We start from the raw sequence: 20,041 nt of genomic DNA on the forward strand, positions 1-20,041 counted from the left end.
TATCCCAATAGATACATTCCTTAGCCATAGGCATCATCGCTGCTTGTAGGGATAAGTAACCCCTCCTTACACATCCTAAGGCCTGAGCTGTCAGCGGGACGCATTCCCCAGCATCGTAGCAGGAGCACATTTCCTGCGGCATCCCCTCTTCACCTTTGATGGGCTTTGGAGTCCAATGACGGTCTCTCGGCTGTATTTTCTTAGTTTCACCCTAAATACATAGATCCTGACATTGTTATCTCTGTTACTCTTCCTGAAGTTTATTTAGCGCCGGGGATGCGGACCGGAAAATCACCTTATAGTATCTTTATCCAAAATGTAAACCAGCATTTTTATACTCAACTGCGGTGGTCAAAAATGACAATGGAAGTTCAGCCAATTCGTTTTGCCATTAGTTCCTTTGTCTACTGGAGTCTGAACAACCTTCACCCTCAGACTCACGAACCTCTTTAGGATATTTTTAGTTTTTCTCATTTTTGGTTCTTCTTTTCGGCTTTCCAAAAACCCTAACTTCCGTATTTTTCCATCAGCAGTCATCTTATAGTTTGCAGGTTATATTTTGGTACCATTAAGGCTGGGCTCACACGGGCGGACCGGATTCCTCATGCGGCAGGCCCACAGCAGATTCCGTCTGGCGGTGGCCCGGCGACCCTGCATACCTTATTTTCTCTCTATTCAGATGGCTGCGGTGGCTCACCATCGGTCCTGCGCAGTACAGGTTTTTAAAAAATTTTTGTATTTCCCACGCCGTTGCTTAGCAATGATGCGGGTACTGCGGTCCATGCGCAATGTTAATCAAACACCCCCCTTTGAATTCCATGGAGACTTTCTGTGCGGAGTCTGTAGCAAAATTAAGCACGTTGCGATTTTTCTTCCACTCATATCCGCGAGTCTGAGTGAAAAAGCGATTTTACATGCTTTACAATGCCCGCGTTTTGGCGCGGATCTTACATGCGAATTCCACAAAATGGAATCCCCCCGTGTGAGCCCAACCTTAATGTGCCATATAATGTACTGAAAAACCTTTGGAAATCTTGAAGTGAATGAAATGGAAAAAAATCTCAATTTCACATTTTCTTTTTTGGGGGTGGGGGGGGGGTCCTGTTTTTATAGCATACACACTGCAGCAAAAATGATATTAATTGTATTATATGGGTCACTACGATTATAGCGATATCAAATTTATATAGTTTTTTTGCTTCACTATTTATAAAACATAGAATATATATATTTTTTATTTGCTTTTTGTCGCCATTTTCTGATCACTATAACTTTATTTTAATAGATCGGACTTTTATTAATATGTTAATACCAAATATATATTTTTTACGTTAAAAATGGGAGCAGGGTTTTTCAAACTTTTACTATTTTTGTTTAAGAATTAAAAAAAATCATTATTTTAACTTATTTTTACTTTTTTTAGTCCCTAAAGGGGACTTGAACTAGCGATCATCTGCAGGCATTCTATTAAGACATGCCACAGGCATATCTTAATAGTCAAAAGTACATGGCAGCCTTCAGAAGGCCCTGAGCTGCCATGACACCCAAACAGCGCTCATAATCACACTCTGGGAGGACCATTTAAATGCTGCTGTCAAATTTCACAGTGGCTAACAGCTGTGATCAGAGTTATCCCCGATCATGGTAGTTATGAGTGGGTGTCAGCTGTCAAAGACAGCCAGCATCAACCATCCATGAAGTGGGCTTGGCTCCTTGGCCCGCTCTATAGAAACCCGGCCGCTGGAGGGGTTTAGCGTTAAGGAGTTAAAGTCTCAACCAGCTATTTTGTCCTTCCGCCATGCTTTACATTGCAGCTTGGACCATTTAGATTGACAGCTTTATATGTAATCACAAGCTCACCAGAAAGTCAGTACAAAAGTACAAAGAAACCAATTGCAGTGACAGTAAGGAGTGAATGATTATGATGTAGGACAGTAGTCTACACGGCAAGGATCACACAAAGGCAAGAGCAAAAGGGATAGGACCAACCAAGGCTGAGCTCCCTCTCTCCAAAGACCCCACTGCAGCCACACAGTTGGCTTCTATGGCACGTAAAGCCTAAAAATTAACGGAAATAGGCAAGTTTGTACAAAAACAATCTACCAATCAATACAACGCTCCGCTTTAATATAAGCATGGCCATTCACTCGCAACAAGATATCCCATTTGCCAGTGCCCAGAGCAGAGCTGTGCCACTCTAGTCATATAGTTAGCATGGCATCATTCAGTGGGCAGCACTACACTTTTGTAGGACACTTATAATATGCAGCAGTAGCGTTATAGTAGTTGCAATGGGCTCTCCAATGTTTTTGCGTCCAACTTTGTGGAGAGCAGACAGCCACAACCTTGTGAATTAGTCCGGGGCAAACGTGCTGCAGGCAGAATCATCAACGCATCATCCAGATGACTCACGGACCAACTCAATAAGACATATGTACAAAGTGCAACCATCCAACATGTCTGGAATCAACAAGGCCAGATCACCAAACATTGCCATCATGGTTCAACAGGTTAGTGAGAGGGAGAATCACATTTCCATCTACAGGCAGGCAAAAGTATGTTAGGTGGAAAAAAGACACGCGTCCATCCAGTTCAGCCTATAACCTCCCAGTGTTGATCCAGAGGAAGGCAAAAAAACCCGAAGAAGTAGAAGACAATTTTAATCATTTTAAGGGAAAAACTGACCTTTCTGAAGTAATCAGTGACATGTTATATTGTATCCATCAAGAAACGCATCCAAGTTCTCCCTAAACTCTTTTATCGAATTCGCCATCCCCATTGACTTTAATTGAATCCATTCACTGCGTATCATGAAGCCGCGCAACGGTGAAAAACCACCCATAGATATGAGCCCTTAGTGGATCAGCGGTTCCTTTTGTAACAATCCCTGCAGCTTCGCGGATTGCGACAACACAGGTTTTCAAATGTTTCCATTAGCTAACAGCAAGCAGAGATGTTGGGGAACTATACTCAATATAGTGTAACTATTCATTGCACATTGAATTAACTGGAAAACACAATGGGTAAAGAAGAAGACGACAATATAATCCTATAGGCAATAGTAAACGAATACTGCATAGAGTATATGTCATAAAAACATACAGAAATCACTGGACCCATCAGTTCCCATCCCCAATACTGATAGAAATTGCTTACCTACTCGTAGCTCTTGTCCAAAGACGGTCCGCTCTCCAAGTGCCGAGCAATTCCATCTGGAGTAACGGAACTGATACTGACATTCATTGATCCCCATCTGTGCCCCTTCTCCAATAACTATAATGGCATCCGGGCGGCTCTCGCAGATGGCTCTTTGCCGAGGCGCCAACCCTGGAATCTTGTTGCAGATTATATTTGCTCCCAAAGCCACCACAGATGACAAAGCTCTAGAAAGAAATAAAACGAGCTATCAGAGAGGAAAAGGAAATGTATACCTATAACCGGTCCTGAGCTGGAAATCTGCAGGGGAGATGGGGTGACAACCAATGAGGCGATCAGTAATGGTGGCCATATTGGTTGTCACCCAGCTCTTGCACAATGGTTGAATAGAACTTGACAAAAGGCAACAGAAAGTGAGTCACATGTAGAGATGAGCGAGTATACTCGATAAGGCAAACTACTCGAGCGAGCAGTGCCTTATTGGAGTATCTGCCCGCTCGTCTCCAAAGATTCGGCTGCCGGCGCCAGTGACAGGTGAGTTGCGGCGGTGAGCGGGGGGGGAGAGAGGGAGAGAGAGATCTCCCCTCCGTTCCTCCCCGCTGTCCCCCGCTGCTCCCCGCCCCCTGCCGGCACCCGAATCTTTAGAGACGAGGGGCAGGTACTCGAATAAGGCACTGCTCGCTCGAGTAGTTTGCCTTATCAAGTATGCTCGCTCATCTCTACTCACATGTACACAAGCTTATTACTGATCCAGGTTGGACCTGTAATATGGCATCTACAGTACTGTCCAAAAGTTTTAAGCAGGTGTGGAAAAAAACGCTGTAAAGTAAGAATACTTTCAAAAATAGTTCATGCATCACGGCTAGAACGAGCAACAAGATACAAGGTAGATACACTGAATCAGCAAGGGCTCTCCCAGGCAAAAGACTTCAAAGCAGACTGGAATTTCAAGGTGGCCAAAGAAACTTGAAAGACACATCATGTTTGCTGCCCTTTGATATTGGAAGATGTCCAGCAGTGCCATCAGCTTAGAACTGGCAAAAACTAGTGGGACCCCGATACACCCATCTACTGTTCGGAGAAGTCTGACCAGAAATGGTCTACATGGAAGAATTGCAGCCAAAGAGCCACACCTTCCATATAGAAACAACACTAAGCAACTCAACTATGCGCAAAAAGATAGGTACTGGGACAGGGGTGTAACTAAAGGCTCATGGGCCCCTCAGCTTCTCTTAACTCCTTAACACAGTGGCGTAACATGAAGCTCCTAGGCACCACTGCAAAACCTGTAACAGGGCCCCCAACTATAATGCTTTATTCATAGTAGCGGGCTCCGTATATGGAGAAGAGATCTTATGGGCCCTCTAAGGCTCCTAGGCCCGGGTGCAACCGCATCCCCTGCATCCTCTATAGTTATGCCAGTGAACTGGAATGCAGAAAAATGGCAGCAGGTGCTCTGGACTGATGGGCCCGAATGAAATATTTGGCTGTAACAGAAGGCAGTTTGTTCACCGAACAGTACAAAAATAAGTGTCTGGAGGCAGCAGTGAAGCATGGTGGAGAGCGGTACAATAATGAGTGTCTGCAGGTAGCAGTGAAGCATGGTGGAGAGCGGTACAATAATGAGTGTCTGGAGGCAGCAGTGAAGCATGGTGGAGAGCGGTACAATAATGAGTGTCTGCAGGCAGTAGTGAAGCATCGTGGAGAGTGGTACAATAATGAGTGTCTGCAGGCAGCAGTGAAGCATGGTGGAGAGCGGTACAATAATGAGTGTCTACAGGCAGCAGTGAAGCATGGTGGAGAGTGGTACAAAAATGAGTGTCTGCAGGCAGCAGTGAAGCATGGTGGAGAGCGGTACAATAATGAGTGTCTACAGGCAGCAGTGAAGCATGGTGGAGAGTGGTACAAAAATGAGTGTCTGCAGGCAGCAGTGAAGCATGGTGGAGAGCGGTACAATAATGAGTGTCTGCAGGCAGTAGTGAAGCATCGTGGAGAGTGGTACAATAATGAGTGTCTGCAGGTAGCAGTGAAGCATGGTGGAGAGTGGTACAAAAATGAGTGTCTGCAGGCAGCAGTGAAGCATGGTGGAGAGCGGTACAATAATGAGTGTCTGCAGGCAGTAGTGAAGCATCGTGGAGAGTGGTACAATAATGAGTGTCTGCAGGTAGCAGTGAAGCATGGGGGAGAGCAGTACAATAATGAGTATCTGCAGGTAGTAGTGAAGCATGATGGAGAGCGGTACAATAATGAGTGTCTGGAGGCAGCAGTGAAGCATGGTGGAGAGCGGTATAATAATGAGTGTCTGCAGGCAGCAGTGAAGCATGGTGGAGAGTGGTACAATAATGAGTGTCTGCAGGTAGCAGTGAAGCATGGGGGAGAGCAGTACAATAATGAGTATCTGCAGGTAGTAGTGAAGCATGATGGAGAGCGGTACAATAATGAGTGTCTGCAGGAAGCAGTGAAGCATGGTGGAGAGCGGTACAATAATACCGTAAGTGTCTGCAGGCAGCAAGGAAGCATGGTGGAAAGCAGTACAAAAATGGGTGTCTGCAGGCAGCAGAGAAGCATAGTGGAGAGCGGTACAATAATGAGTGTCTACAGGCAGCAGTTAAGCATGGTGGAGAGTGGTACAAAAATGAGTGTCTGCAGGCAGCAGTGAAGCATGGTGGAGAGCGGTACAATAATGAGTGTCTGCAGGCAGCAGTGAAGCATGGTGGAGAGAGGTACAATAATGTGTCTGCAGGCAGTAGGGAAGCATGGTGGAGAGCGGTACAATAATGAGTGTCTGCAGGCAGTAGGGAAGTATGGTGGAGAGCGGTACAATAATGAGTGTCTGCAGGCAGCAGTGAAGCATGGTGGAGAGCGGTACAATAATGTGTCTGCAGGCAGCAGTGAAGCATGGTGGAGAGTGGTACAATAATGAGTGTCTGCAAGCAGCAGTGAAGCATGGTGGATCTGAGCGAGCCGACATGCTCAGAAGATCTGTAGTTAGTTTGAAACAACATCCCTGCTGAGTTCCTAAAAAAAATGTGTGCAAATGTACCTAGAAGAACTAATTATAAATACTCCACAGCTTCTGGCTTTTATTAAAATAACCATTTTAACATTAACTTTAAAACATTAAACTCTACCCCTTCCCATGCTTCCCTATCCCAAACTTCTTTTTTGAAAACCACCCATAAGGCGTATGTTAGCCCCATCTAGTTGGGCTGCTAACCACCTTCATCCGCTGGCTTGGAGAGTTTTTCTGCCTACACCGCTGTGACAACTTCCTTCTCCTTGCATCCTCCCAGCTTCCCCAGCCCGACTCCTCAGCGTTCCCCAGGTCTGATCCTCTTCCTGTCTTCCAGGCGACCTCTTCGTTCCCCTAACTCCTCCTCTTCTCACTCCAGGCCGATTTCTACTCTTAACCCTCTGTATCCCTCTCCCTCCAGTCCCTGGCAGCTTCCTTAAACAGTATGCTGCCTGCAATGCTGTTTAGAAGGCAAAAGTTGATCACACCAAATGTTGATGGGCTTTAGATTTCTCTTTTGTTCGGTCACTTTGCATTTTATTAATTGACAGAAAAACAACTAATAACATTTCTATTTTTAAATGCAATCTTACTTTGCAAAAGTTTCCCCCACCTGCCTAAACCTTTTGCTCAGTACTGTGCACGGACCCATAATGTTGCTAGGTTGGACCTGTAATAATGGCACTCGGCTACTTGTAATTGTACGTTCTATTCCATATTACAGAGGTATTTTCCTCTAAAAGTATTAGTGGAGCCATCATATGGGGGTATTATTGTATCTTAATGCCACCGGAAGCTAGGGGTTTGACAGGTCTTCCATGGAGGAACACCCCTGGCTCTCGATTGGATAAATTCTGTAAGGTCCTGGAAGTTGTGTGTCAACATACAATAATACCCATGTTAATAGCCCCTGTGTGCCCCAAATAATAGCCATAAGCCGCGCCGCTGCTCCGAATAGTGTGCTCCCCCAATGCTGCGGATGTCAGCAGTGTGCGTGGCACACCAGCGCTCAGCAGCGCTTACATGACGGGACCAGCGCCTCTCTCGGCTGCCTTCTCCCGCACTGCATGACCAGGCGCACGGACGGTACCTGCGGTGACAGCAGGTGAGGTAGAAGGAGCGTATGTGTGGCCGTACAGCCGCCAGGAAATAAAGAGCAGCAGCAGGGAGCCTTGGAGAGGGGCGAGAAACCGGGACTGTGCAAGTCAACTGGCCTGCCAGCGGGGATCAGGAGCAGCACCGCCAAACAGCTGGGCAAAAAGCAGCAGCATCAGGATGGGAGGTGGGACGGTACAGCCACCGGGGGATACAGAGCAGCAGCGGGGAGCTCTACAGAGGGGCTGGGAGCCGGCACTGCAGGCAGCAGCCAGGAACTTGTATCAGTGCCGGGAGCTGGGACGGGAGCATACAGAGCAGCAGCAGGAAGCCTTATAGATGGGCTCAGAGCCGGGATTGCAGCTAACAGCTTGTATCAGTGCCGGGAAGGGAGGCAGCAGCTGAGAAGAGAATTATAGTGGCCTGCCAGGACCTTCAGGGGAGCCAGCTCTGCAGCCAATCAGGTTCAGGGGGCGTCACCCAGCTGTCACTCTTGGCTCCACTAGGACTTCCTGGTGGCGTCAACATACAATAATACCCATATGGGGCATATATGACTCATAGAGACTTCACAGATACCTTATTATTGGGAACCTTTCACATTGAACATAGTGTCTAATCTGTGGGCAGCGTTTTATGGAGCAGGAGGAGCTGAGCAAATTGATATATGGTTTTATAGGAAAAGATTTATTCTAAGAATTTATTATTTTAAACCTTTGCTCATTCTGAGTTTAGGAGTCCAGTGGGTGGTCCAACTCACAGCTGCCAATCATAAGGACCGCCCACTGGACTCCTAAGCCCCAAATGAGCAGAGATTCAAATGAATAAGTTACCAATTCTACTGAATCTTTCCCCATAACACTATATATCAATCTGCTCAGCTCCTCCTGCTCTGTAACATGCTGCCTATAGACTGGGCTGCATTGTCAGTCTGATGGGTTCACTTCGAGTGTTCTAAATGTTAAATGGAACCTAACTAGAGATGAGTGAGTATACTTGCTAAGGGCAATTGCTCGATCGAGTAACTGTCCGCTCTGGAGCAAAGATTCGGCTGCCAGCGGCGGGGGGGGGGGGGGGGGGAGCGGGGAGGAACGGAGGGGAGATCTCTCTCTCCTTCTCTCCCCCCCGCTTCACCCTGCTGACTGACGCAACTCACCTGTCACCCGCGCTGGCAGCCGAACCTTTTCTCCCGAGCGGGGAGATACTCGCTAAGGACAATGCTCGATCATCTCTCAACCTAACGTTTATATAGGGAAGTAGCATTCTTATTCAAAGGGACTATTAGGCTTTAGATGAATAAAGGTTATTTATTGTATAATAGAGAGTTACAACATGTTTCAAATACACTTTTTGCATCAATTACTCATGTATTTTAAGAGCTCTGCTTGCTGTCATCTAGTGGGAGCCTGACAAAATCTGTCTTGTTCATATGATGAACACACAGGAGTAGAAATGATTATCGTTATCATTGCTCTGTCTTATAATAAGCTGTGTGAGCATTATCTGACACATTGCATCCTCGGCTCTCCTTCATTGGTTCTAAGCAGAAATATTGAAAATGGTAAAGTATATTAGAAAATCCCATAACTTTCCATTATAAAGAGATTCGGCTTCTTTGCTGAAATCACAATGTCCATTTCAAGGGGATGAACAGGGTTGGAAAAACATGACTGCTTTCTACCAAAAAGAACCCCACACCTGTCTTATGGTTGTGTGCGGTACTGCAGTTCCACTCTGGTCACTGAGACTGAGCCTGCAGTACCATTCCAGGCCACTGCACAGTGTATGGAGCTGTGCTAGTTCCAGCGAACAGCTGATTGGCTCGGTGTGGCAGGTGTCATTAATAAAATAAATCCTGGAAAGCTCCTTTAAGGCACTTTTACAGTGTCTGCTATGTAAAACAGCAAACATGACTAAGGCACAGAAAGCGCCAGTAATGCATCAAAATACACTTAAGCAGCAGATGCCATTTCACCCCGGTTGTCCTCCACTCTAACCCATCGTCTGTTGTGACTGTTTCTTTATTGGACATTTTTATGTTTTTAGTGCATTTTCTCTCTTTACTCTGCGGATAAGGATTACAGTCCTGTCTTGGTGGCATTTTCAAGGATTTTTAGTAAAGTAGGGAGAGGGGAGGGGCGGCCATTTTGTTCTCTGCATTAAGTGCTCTGTCTGGTGCTGAAGAAACAAGGGATATTTACAGTGTAAGGGTCCCGGCGAGCATGTTGTGACAACAGAAAATCTCAGAAGGAGCTTAGTCCTCATGGCCTTAAAAGCCACTTACAGTGAGGGGGGGGGGGGGGCAAAAAATGGGAATGTGACAACTAAGACTTCCAATATATTCAACAACATCAGGGGACAGCTCAAAATCTATACCACAGAGGACCAGGGAGAAATGGGTAACACTGATGCCACCGAAATAATGTAATACTGTCATACAATGTCACATAACAGTGCCATACAGTGCCTACACAGTAAGCACCGCACAGGGACCAGATGACAGTGCCATATAGTAACTATATAACTAGTATCACACAATGAATACATAACCTTGCCAAAGATTGTCTACATAACCGTGCTATGCAGTGTCAGGATAGTACTATAAAGTGACCACATATGAGTGCCAAACGGTGCTTATATAATAAGTACCACACAGTGACCACATAACAGTGCCTATATGTAATACCACATAGTAACCACATAACATATGTAATATGTACAGTGTGACCACAAAACAGTGCCTATATGTGATACCACATAGTAACCACATAACATATGTAATATGTACAGTGTGACCACATAACACTGCCTATATGTAATACCACACAATGTCCACATAACATTCCCTATATGTAATACTACACAATGACCACATAACAGTGCCTATATGTAATACATGACCAGATAACAGTGCCTATATGTAGTACCACACAGTGACCACATAATAGTGCCTATATGTAATACATGACCACATAACAGTGCCTATATGTAATACTACACAGTGACCACATAATAGTGCCTATATGTAATACCGCACAGTGACCACATAACAGTGCCTATATGTAGTACCTGACAGGGACCACATAACAAGGCCTATATATAATACCACACACTGACCAAACAACAGTACCTATATGTAGTGCCTATAACATTGCCTATATGTAGTACCACACAGTGACCACATAATAGAATCTATATGTAATACTACGCAGTGACTACAAAACAGTGCCTATATGCAGTACCACACAGTGATCACATAACAATACCTATATGTAGTACCACACAGTGATCACATAAGTGCCTATATGTAATACCACACAGTGACCACATAACAGGGCCTATATGTAATACCTGACAGTGAACACATAACAATGACTATATGTAATATCACACAGTAACCACATAACAGTACCTATATGTAGTACCACACAGTAACCACATAACAGTATCTATATGTAGTACCACACAGTGACCACATAACAGTACCTATATGTAGTACCACACAGTGACCACATAACAGTACCTATATGTAGTACAACACAGTGACCACATAACAGTATCTATATGTAATACCACACAGTGACCACATAACAGTACCTATATGTAGTACCACACAGTGACCACATAACAGTACCTATATGTAGTACAACACAGTGACCACATAACAGTATCTATATGTAGTACCACACAGTGACCACATAACAGTATCTATATGTAGTACCACACAGTGACCACATAACAGTACCTATATGTAGTACCACACAGTGACCACATAACAGTCCCTATATATAGTACCACACAGTGACCACATAACAGTACCTATATGTAGTACCACACAGTGGCCGCATAACAGTATCTATATGTAGTACCACACAGTGACCACATAACAGTACCTATATGTAGTACCACACAGTGACCACATAACAGTACCTATATGTAGTACAACACAGTGACCACATAACAGTATCTATATGTAATACCACACAGTGACCACATAACAGTATCTATATGTAGTACCACACAGTGACCACATAACAGTGCCTATATGTAATACCACACAGTGACTACATAACAGTACCTATACGTAATACCACACAGTGACTACATAACAGTACCTATATGTAGTACAACACAGTGACCACATAACAGTATCTATATGTAATACCACACAGTGACCACATAACAGTCCCTATATATAGTACCACACAGTGACCACATAACAGTCCCTATATATAGTACCACACAGTGACCACATAACAGTACCTATATGTAGTACCACACAGTGGCCACATGACAGTACCTATATGTAGTACAACACAGTGACCACATAACAGTATCTATATGTAATACCACACAGTGACCACATAACAGTATCTATATGTAGTACCACACAGTGACCACATAACAGTCCCTATATATAGTACCACACAGTGACCACATAACAGTACCTATATGTAGTACCACACAGTGACCACATAACAGTCCCTATATATAGTACCACACAGTGACCACATAACAGTACCTATATGTAGTACCACACAGTGACCACATAACAGTCCCTATATATAGTACCACACAGTGACCACATAACAGTACCTATATGTAATACCACACAGAGATCACATAACAGTACCTATATGTAATACCACACAGTGACCACATAACAGTACCTATATGTAATACCACACAGTAAGCACATAACCGTGCCTATATGTAATACCACAGAGAGATCACATAACAGTGCCTATATGTTGTACCACACAGTGACCACATAACAGTACTAATATATAATACCTCACAATAACCACATAACAGTGCCTATATGTAGTATCAGACATTGACCACATAACAGTGCCTATATGAAATACCACAAAGTGACCAATAACAGTGCCTATATGTAGTATGAAGCAATCAATCATCACATAACAGTGCCTATATGTAATACCACACAGTGACCACATAACAGTACCAATATGTAGTGGGGGTATTAGTGTACCTTGACGCCACCAGGAAGTCCTGGTCGTGCCAAGATTGACAGGGGGGTGACGCCCCCTGAAGCTGATTGGCTGCACAACAGCCTTGTAAATTGGTCCTGGAAGGACAGTTGGTAAAATAGATACAGCGTGATGAAGTGCCTTTTCCAGCGCACCCGGCGGTGTACCAGAAGAGGCATACCCACTCAATTTCAGTGTCACGTACTGGCCGCTGCATGGTCAAGGGACAGAGACTGTAATGCAGATGCCCACGCCGGCGGCCTTTCTCCCACACCTCAGTCGGCTTTCCCAGCTGCCGACGGGCGCTACTGCCTCACTGGGAACAGAGAGTGCAATGCAGGAGCGGATGGCGGCGGCCTTTGCACCACGTCAGCTGGTTTTCACGGCGGCCGAGCACTAGCGCTGACGGCGCAAGCTCTCAGCGGAGGACCTTGCGGCAGGGTTCTCACTGTGCCGCAGGCGGAGCACAGGAATTCAGCTCACCAGCTGTCTGCAGGGAAATGGCGTCCAAGGAGCAGAGAGCCACGCCAGAGGAGTAGAAACGCTGAGAGCGCCAGCTGTGAGCGGGGCAGCGGGCAACAGGGAGCAAACTGTCGCAGGGGCGGAACAAAAGCGGTAAGAACGCCAGCTGTGACCGGGGGACCTTATGGTGAGGGTAACATAACTTGTTAGGCTTACATTTTAATGCTGCCATGTTACAGCCGTAACATGGCAGCTTTTATGTACACTGTCCTGCTAGGACTTTCGTGCCTTGACCCTATGCGGAGCTGGAAGTGTGGGAGGGGCATTCCTCCTGTCAAACCCTTAGCTTCTGGTGGCGTCAAGGTACACTAATACCTGTAGTGCCTATAACAGTGCCTATATGTAATGCTACACAGTGACCACATAACAGTACCTATATGTAATACTACACAGTGACCCCATAACAGTACCTATATGTAATGCCACAACGTGACGACATTACAGAGCCTATATGTAATACCACACTGTAACCACATTATAGTACCTATATATAGTATCACAGAGTGACCACATAACATTCCCTATATGTAGTACCACACAGTGACCACATAACAGTGCCTATATGTAATACCACACAGTAACCACATAACAGTACCTATATGTAATACCACACAGTGACCACATAACAGTACCTATATGTAGAACTACACATTGACCACATAACAGTATTTATATGTAATACCACACAGTGACCACAGAACAGTGCCTATATGTACTTCCACACAGTGACCACATAACAGTACCTACATGTAGTACCACAGAGTGACCACATAACAATGTCTATATGTAGTACCACAGAGTGACCACATAACAGTACCTATATGTATTACCGCACAGTGGCCACATAACAGTGCCTATATGTAGTACCACACACTGACCATATAACAGTGCATATAAGTAAAACCACACAGTGCCCACATGGCAGAGTCTATACGTAATACCACAAAGTGACTACATAACAGTGCCTTAATGTAGAACCACAGAGTGACCACATAACAGTGCCTATATATGGTACCACACAACAGTTCCTATATAAAGTACCACAGAGTGACCACATAACAGTACCTATATGTAATACCACACAGTGACCGCATAACAGTACGAATATGTAATATCACACAGTGAGCACATAATAGTACCTATATGTAGTACCACACACTGACTACATAACAGTGCCTATATGTGATACCACACAGTGACCACATAACAGTGCCTATATGTAATACCACACAGTACCCACATAAAATTACCTATATATAGTACAACACAGTGACCACATAACAGTGCCTATATGTAGTACCGCATAATGACCACATAACAGTACCTATATGTAATACCACACAGTAACCACATTATAGTACCTATATGTAATACAACACAGTGACCACAAAACAGTGCTTATATGTAATACCACACACTTACCACATAACAGTAACCATATGTAGTACCACACAGTGACCACATAACAATGCCTATATGTAGTACCACAGACTAACCAGATAACAGTCCCTATATGTAATATGTACACAGTGACCAGATAACAGTGCCTATATGTAGTACCACACACTGACCACATAACAGTACCTATATGTAGTACCACACAGTGACCACATAACAGTGCGTATATGTAGTACAACACAGTGACCACATAACAGTGCCTATATGTAGTATCACACACTGACCACATAACAGTGCCTATATGTAATACTACACAATGACCACATAACAGTGCCTATATGTAATACATGACCAGATAACAGTGCCTATATGTAGTACCACACAGTGACCACATAACAGTGCCTATATGTAATACCACACAGTGACCACATAATAGTGTCTATATGTAGTACCACACACTGACCACATAACAGTGCGTATATGTAGTACAACACAGTGACCACATAACAGTGCCTATATGTAGTATCACACAGTGACCACATAACAGTGCCTATATGTAATACCACACACTGACCACATAACAGTGCCTATATGTAATACCACACAGTGACCACATAATAGTGCCTATATGTAGTACCACACACTGACCACATAACAGTGCCTATATGTAATACCACACACTGACCACATAACAATGCCTATATGTAGGACCACACACTGACCACATAACAGTACCTATATGTAATACCACACACTGACCACATAACAGTGCCTATATGTAATACCACACACTGACCACATAACAATGCCTATATGTAGGACCACACACTGACCACATAACAGTGCCTATATGTAATACCACACAGTGACCACATAACAGTACCCATATGTAATACCACAGACTAACCACATAACAGTGCCTATATGTAATACCACACAGTGACCACATAACAGTACCCATATGTAATACCACAGACTAACCACATAACAGTGCCTATATGTAGTATCACACAGTGACCACATAACACTGTCCATATGTATTACCACACAATGTCCACAAAACAGTCCCTATATATAGTACGACACTGTGACCACATGACACTACCTATATGTATTACCACCCAGTGACCACATAACAGTACCTATATGTAGTACCACACAGTGACCACATAATAGTCCCTATATATAGTACCACACAGTGACCACATAACAGTGCCTATATGTATTACCACACAGTGACCACATAACAGTACCTATATGTAGTACAACACAGTGACCACATAACAGTATCTATATGTAGTACCACACAGTGACCACATAACAGTACCTATATGTAGTACCACACACTGACTACATAACAGTGCCTATATGTAGCACCAAACAGTGACCACATAACAGTACCTATATGTAATACCACACAGTGACCGCATAACAGTACGTATATGTAATATCACACAGTGAGCACATAATAGTACCTATATGTAGTACCACACACTGACTACATAACAGTGCCTATATGTAGTACCAAACAGTGACCACATAACACTGCCTATATGTCATATCACACAGTAACCACATAACAGTAACTATATGTAATAACACACAGCACCCACAAAAAAGTACCTATATATAACCACACACTGACCACATAATAGTACCAATATGTAATACCACACAGTAACCGCATAACAGTGCCTATATGTAATACCACACACTGACCACATAACAGTGCCCATATGTAATACCACACACTGACCACATAACAGTGCCTATATGTAGTACCAATCAGTGACCACATAATAGTACCTATATGTAATTCCACACTGTGACCACATAACAGTGCCTATATGTCGTATCTCATATTGACCACATAATAGTACCTATATGTAATTCCACACAGTGACCACATAATAGTACCTATATGTAATTCCACACAGTAACCACATAACAGTAACTATATGTAATAACACACAGTGGCCACATAACAGTGCCTATATGTAATACTGCACAGTGGCCACATAACAGTGCCTATATCTAGTACCACACAGTGACCACATAATAGTACCTATATGTAGTACCACACAGTGGCCACATAATAGTACCTATATGTAATACCACACAGTGACCACATAATAGTACATTTATGTAATACCACACAGTGACCACATAATAGAATCTATATGTAATACTACACAGTGACCACATAACAGTGCCTGTATGTAGTACCACTAAGTGAACACATAACAGTACCTATATGTAATACCCAACAGTGATTACATAACAGTATTTATATGTAATACCACACAGTGACCACATAACAGTATTTATATGTAATACCACACAGTGACCACATAACAGTGCCTATATTTAGTACCACTAAGTGACCACATAATAGTACCTATATGCAATACCACACAGTAAATACATTATAGTACCTATATGTAGTACCACACAGTGACCACATAACACTACCTTTATATAGTACCACACAGTGACCACATTGCATTGCCTATATGTAGTACCACACAGTGACCACATAACAGTACCTTTATGTAGTACCACACAGTGACTACATAACAGTACCTTTATGTAGTGCCACACAGTGACCACATAACAGTGCCTATATGTAATACCACACAGTGACCACATAATAGTACCTATATGTAGTACCACACAGTGACCACATAACAGTGCCTAGATGTAATACTGCACAGTGACCACATAATAGAATCTATATGTAATTCCACACTGTGACTACATAACAGTACCTATATGTAATACCACTTAGTAACCACATAATAGTACCTATATGTAGTACCACATAATGACCACATAACAGTGCCTATATGTAATTCCACACAGTGGCCACATAACAGTACCTTTATGTAGTACCACAGACTAACCACATAACAGTGCCTATATGTAATACCACACAGTAAATACAATATAGTACCTATATGTAGTACCACACAGTGACCACATAACACTACCTTTATGTAGTACCACACAGTGACCACATAACAGTGCCTATATGTAATACCACACAGTAAATACAATATAGTACCTATATGTAGTACCACACAGTGACCACAAAACAGTGCCTATAAGTAATACCACTCAGTAACCACATAATAGTACCTATATGTAGTACCACATAATGACCACATAACAGTGCCTATATGTAGTATCACACAGTGATCACATAACACTACCTATATGTAGTACCACACAGTGACCACATAACAGTGTCTATATGTAATACCACACACTGACCACATAACAGTGCCTATATGTAATACCACATAGTAACCACATAACATATGTAATATGTACAGTGTGACCGCATAACAGTGCCTATATGTAGTACTACACAGTGACCACATAACATTCCCTATATGTAGTACCACACAGTGACCACATAACAGTACCTATATGTAATACCACACAGTGACCACATAACAGTGCCTATATGTAGAACTACACATTGACCACATAACAGTGCCTATATGTAATACCACACATTGACCACATAACATATGTAATATTTACACTGTGACCACATAACAGTATCTATATGTAATACTGCACAGTGACCACATAACATTACCTATATGTAATACCAGACAGTGACCACATAATAGAATCTATATGTAATTCCACACAGTGACTACATAACAGTACATATATGTAGTACCACACAGTGATCACATAACAGTACATATATGTAGTACAACACGCTGACCACATAACATTGACTATATATAATACCACACAGTGATCACATAACATTATTTATGTGTAATGCCACTCAGTGACCACACAATAGTACATATATGTAGTACCACACAGCGAGCACATAATAGTACCTAAATGTAATACCACACACTGACCACATAACAGTGCCTATATGTAGTACCAATCAGTGACCACATAATAGTGCCTATATGTAGTACCACACAGTGACCACATAACAGTACCTATATGTAGTACCACACAGTGACCACATAATAGTACCTATATGTAATTCCACACAGTGACCACATAACAGTACCTTTATGTAGTACCACACAGTGACCACATAACACTGCCTATTTGTCATATCACACAGTGACCACATAACAGTACCTATATGTAGTACAACACGCTGACCACATAACAGTACCTATATGTAATACCACACAGTGACCACATAACAGTACCTTTATGTAGTACCACACAGTGACCACATAACTGTACCTTTATGTAGTACCACAGACTAACCACATAACAGAACCTATATGTAGTACCACACAGTGACCACATAATAGTACCTATATGTAATTCCACACAGTGACCACATAACAGTACCTTTATGTAGTACCACACAGTGACCACATAACACTGCCTATATGTCATATCACACAGTGACCACATAACAGTACCTATATGTAGTACAACACGCTGACCACATAACAGTACCTATATGTAATACCACACAGTGACCACATAACAGTGCCTATATGTAGTACCACAGACTAACCACATAACAGTGCCTATATGTAATACCACACAGTAACCACAAAATAGTACCTATATGTATTACCACGCCGTGACCACATAACAGTGCATATATGTAATACCACACAGTAAATACAATATAGTACCTTTATGTAGTGCCACACAGTGACCACAAAACAGTGCCTATATGTAGTACTACACAGTGACCACATACAATGCCTATGTGTAGTACCACACAGTGACCACATAACAGTACCTATATGTAATACCACACAGTGATCACATAACAGTGTCTATATGTAGTACCACACAGTGACCACATAACAGTACCTATATGTAATACCACACAGTGATCACATAACAGTGTCTATATGTAATACCACATAGTAACCACATAACATATGTAATATGTACAGTGTGACCGCATAACAGTGCCTATATGTAGTACTACACAGTGACCACATAACAGTACCTATATGTAGTACAACACAGTGACCACATAACAGTGCCTATATGTAGTACAACACAGTGACCACATTACAGTGCCTATATGTAATACCACACAGTGACCACATAACAGTATCTATATGTAATACCACACAGTGACCACATAACAGTGCCTATATGTAATATGTACACTGTGACCACATAACAGTATCTATATGTAATACTGCACAGTGACCACATAACATATGTAATATGTACACTGTGACCACATAACAGTGCCTATATGTAGTACCACACAGTGACCACATAACAGTGCCTATATGTAATACCAGACAGTGACCACATAATAGAATCTATATGTAATTCCACACAGTGACCACATAACAGTACCTATATGTAATACCACTTAGTAACCACATAATAGTACCTATATGTAGTACCACATAATGACCACATAACAGTGCCTATATGTAATTCCACACTGTGACCACATAACAGTACCTATATGTAATACCACGCAGTGACCACATAACAGTGTCTATATGTAGTACCACAAAGTGACCACATACCATTGCTTATATATGTAGTACCACACAGTGACCACATAACATTGCCTATATGTAATACCACTTAGTAACCACATAATAGTACCTATATGTAGTACCACACAGTGACCACATAACAGTGCCTATATGTAATTCCACACTGTGACCACATAACAGTATCTATATGTAATACCTCACAGTAACCACAAAATAGTACCTATATGTATTACCACACAGTGACCACATAACAGTGCCTATATTTAGTACCACTAAGTGACCACATAATAGTACCTATATGCAATACCACACAGTAAATACTTTATAGTACCTATATGTAGTACCACACAGTGACCACATAACACTACCTTTATGTA

General features: G+C 42.8%; 1 protein-coding gene across 1 annotated transcript in view; it reads right to left on the minus strand.

Moving 5' to 3' along the window:
* The window catches only part of WNT7B (Wnt family member 7B), a 128,649-nt gene that overhangs the window by 40,688 nt on the left and 67,920 nt on the right, over positions 1-20,041 (minus strand). Inside the window, exon 2 of the mRNA XM_066590213.1 lies at positions 3,157-3,383. Coding sequence (XP_066446310.1) covers positions 3,157-3,383 — 227 coding nt within the window. The remainder of the gene's footprint in view (positions 1-3,156; positions 3,384-20,041) is intronic.

Source organism: Eleutherodactylus coqui, chromosome 2 (genome assembly GCF_035609145.1).
Source record: "Eleutherodactylus coqui strain aEleCoq1 chromosome 2, aEleCoq1.hap1, whole genome shotgun sequence".
NCBI classification, from domain to species: domain Eukaryota; kingdom Metazoa; phylum Chordata; class Amphibia; order Anura; family Eleutherodactylidae; genus Eleutherodactylus; species Eleutherodactylus coqui.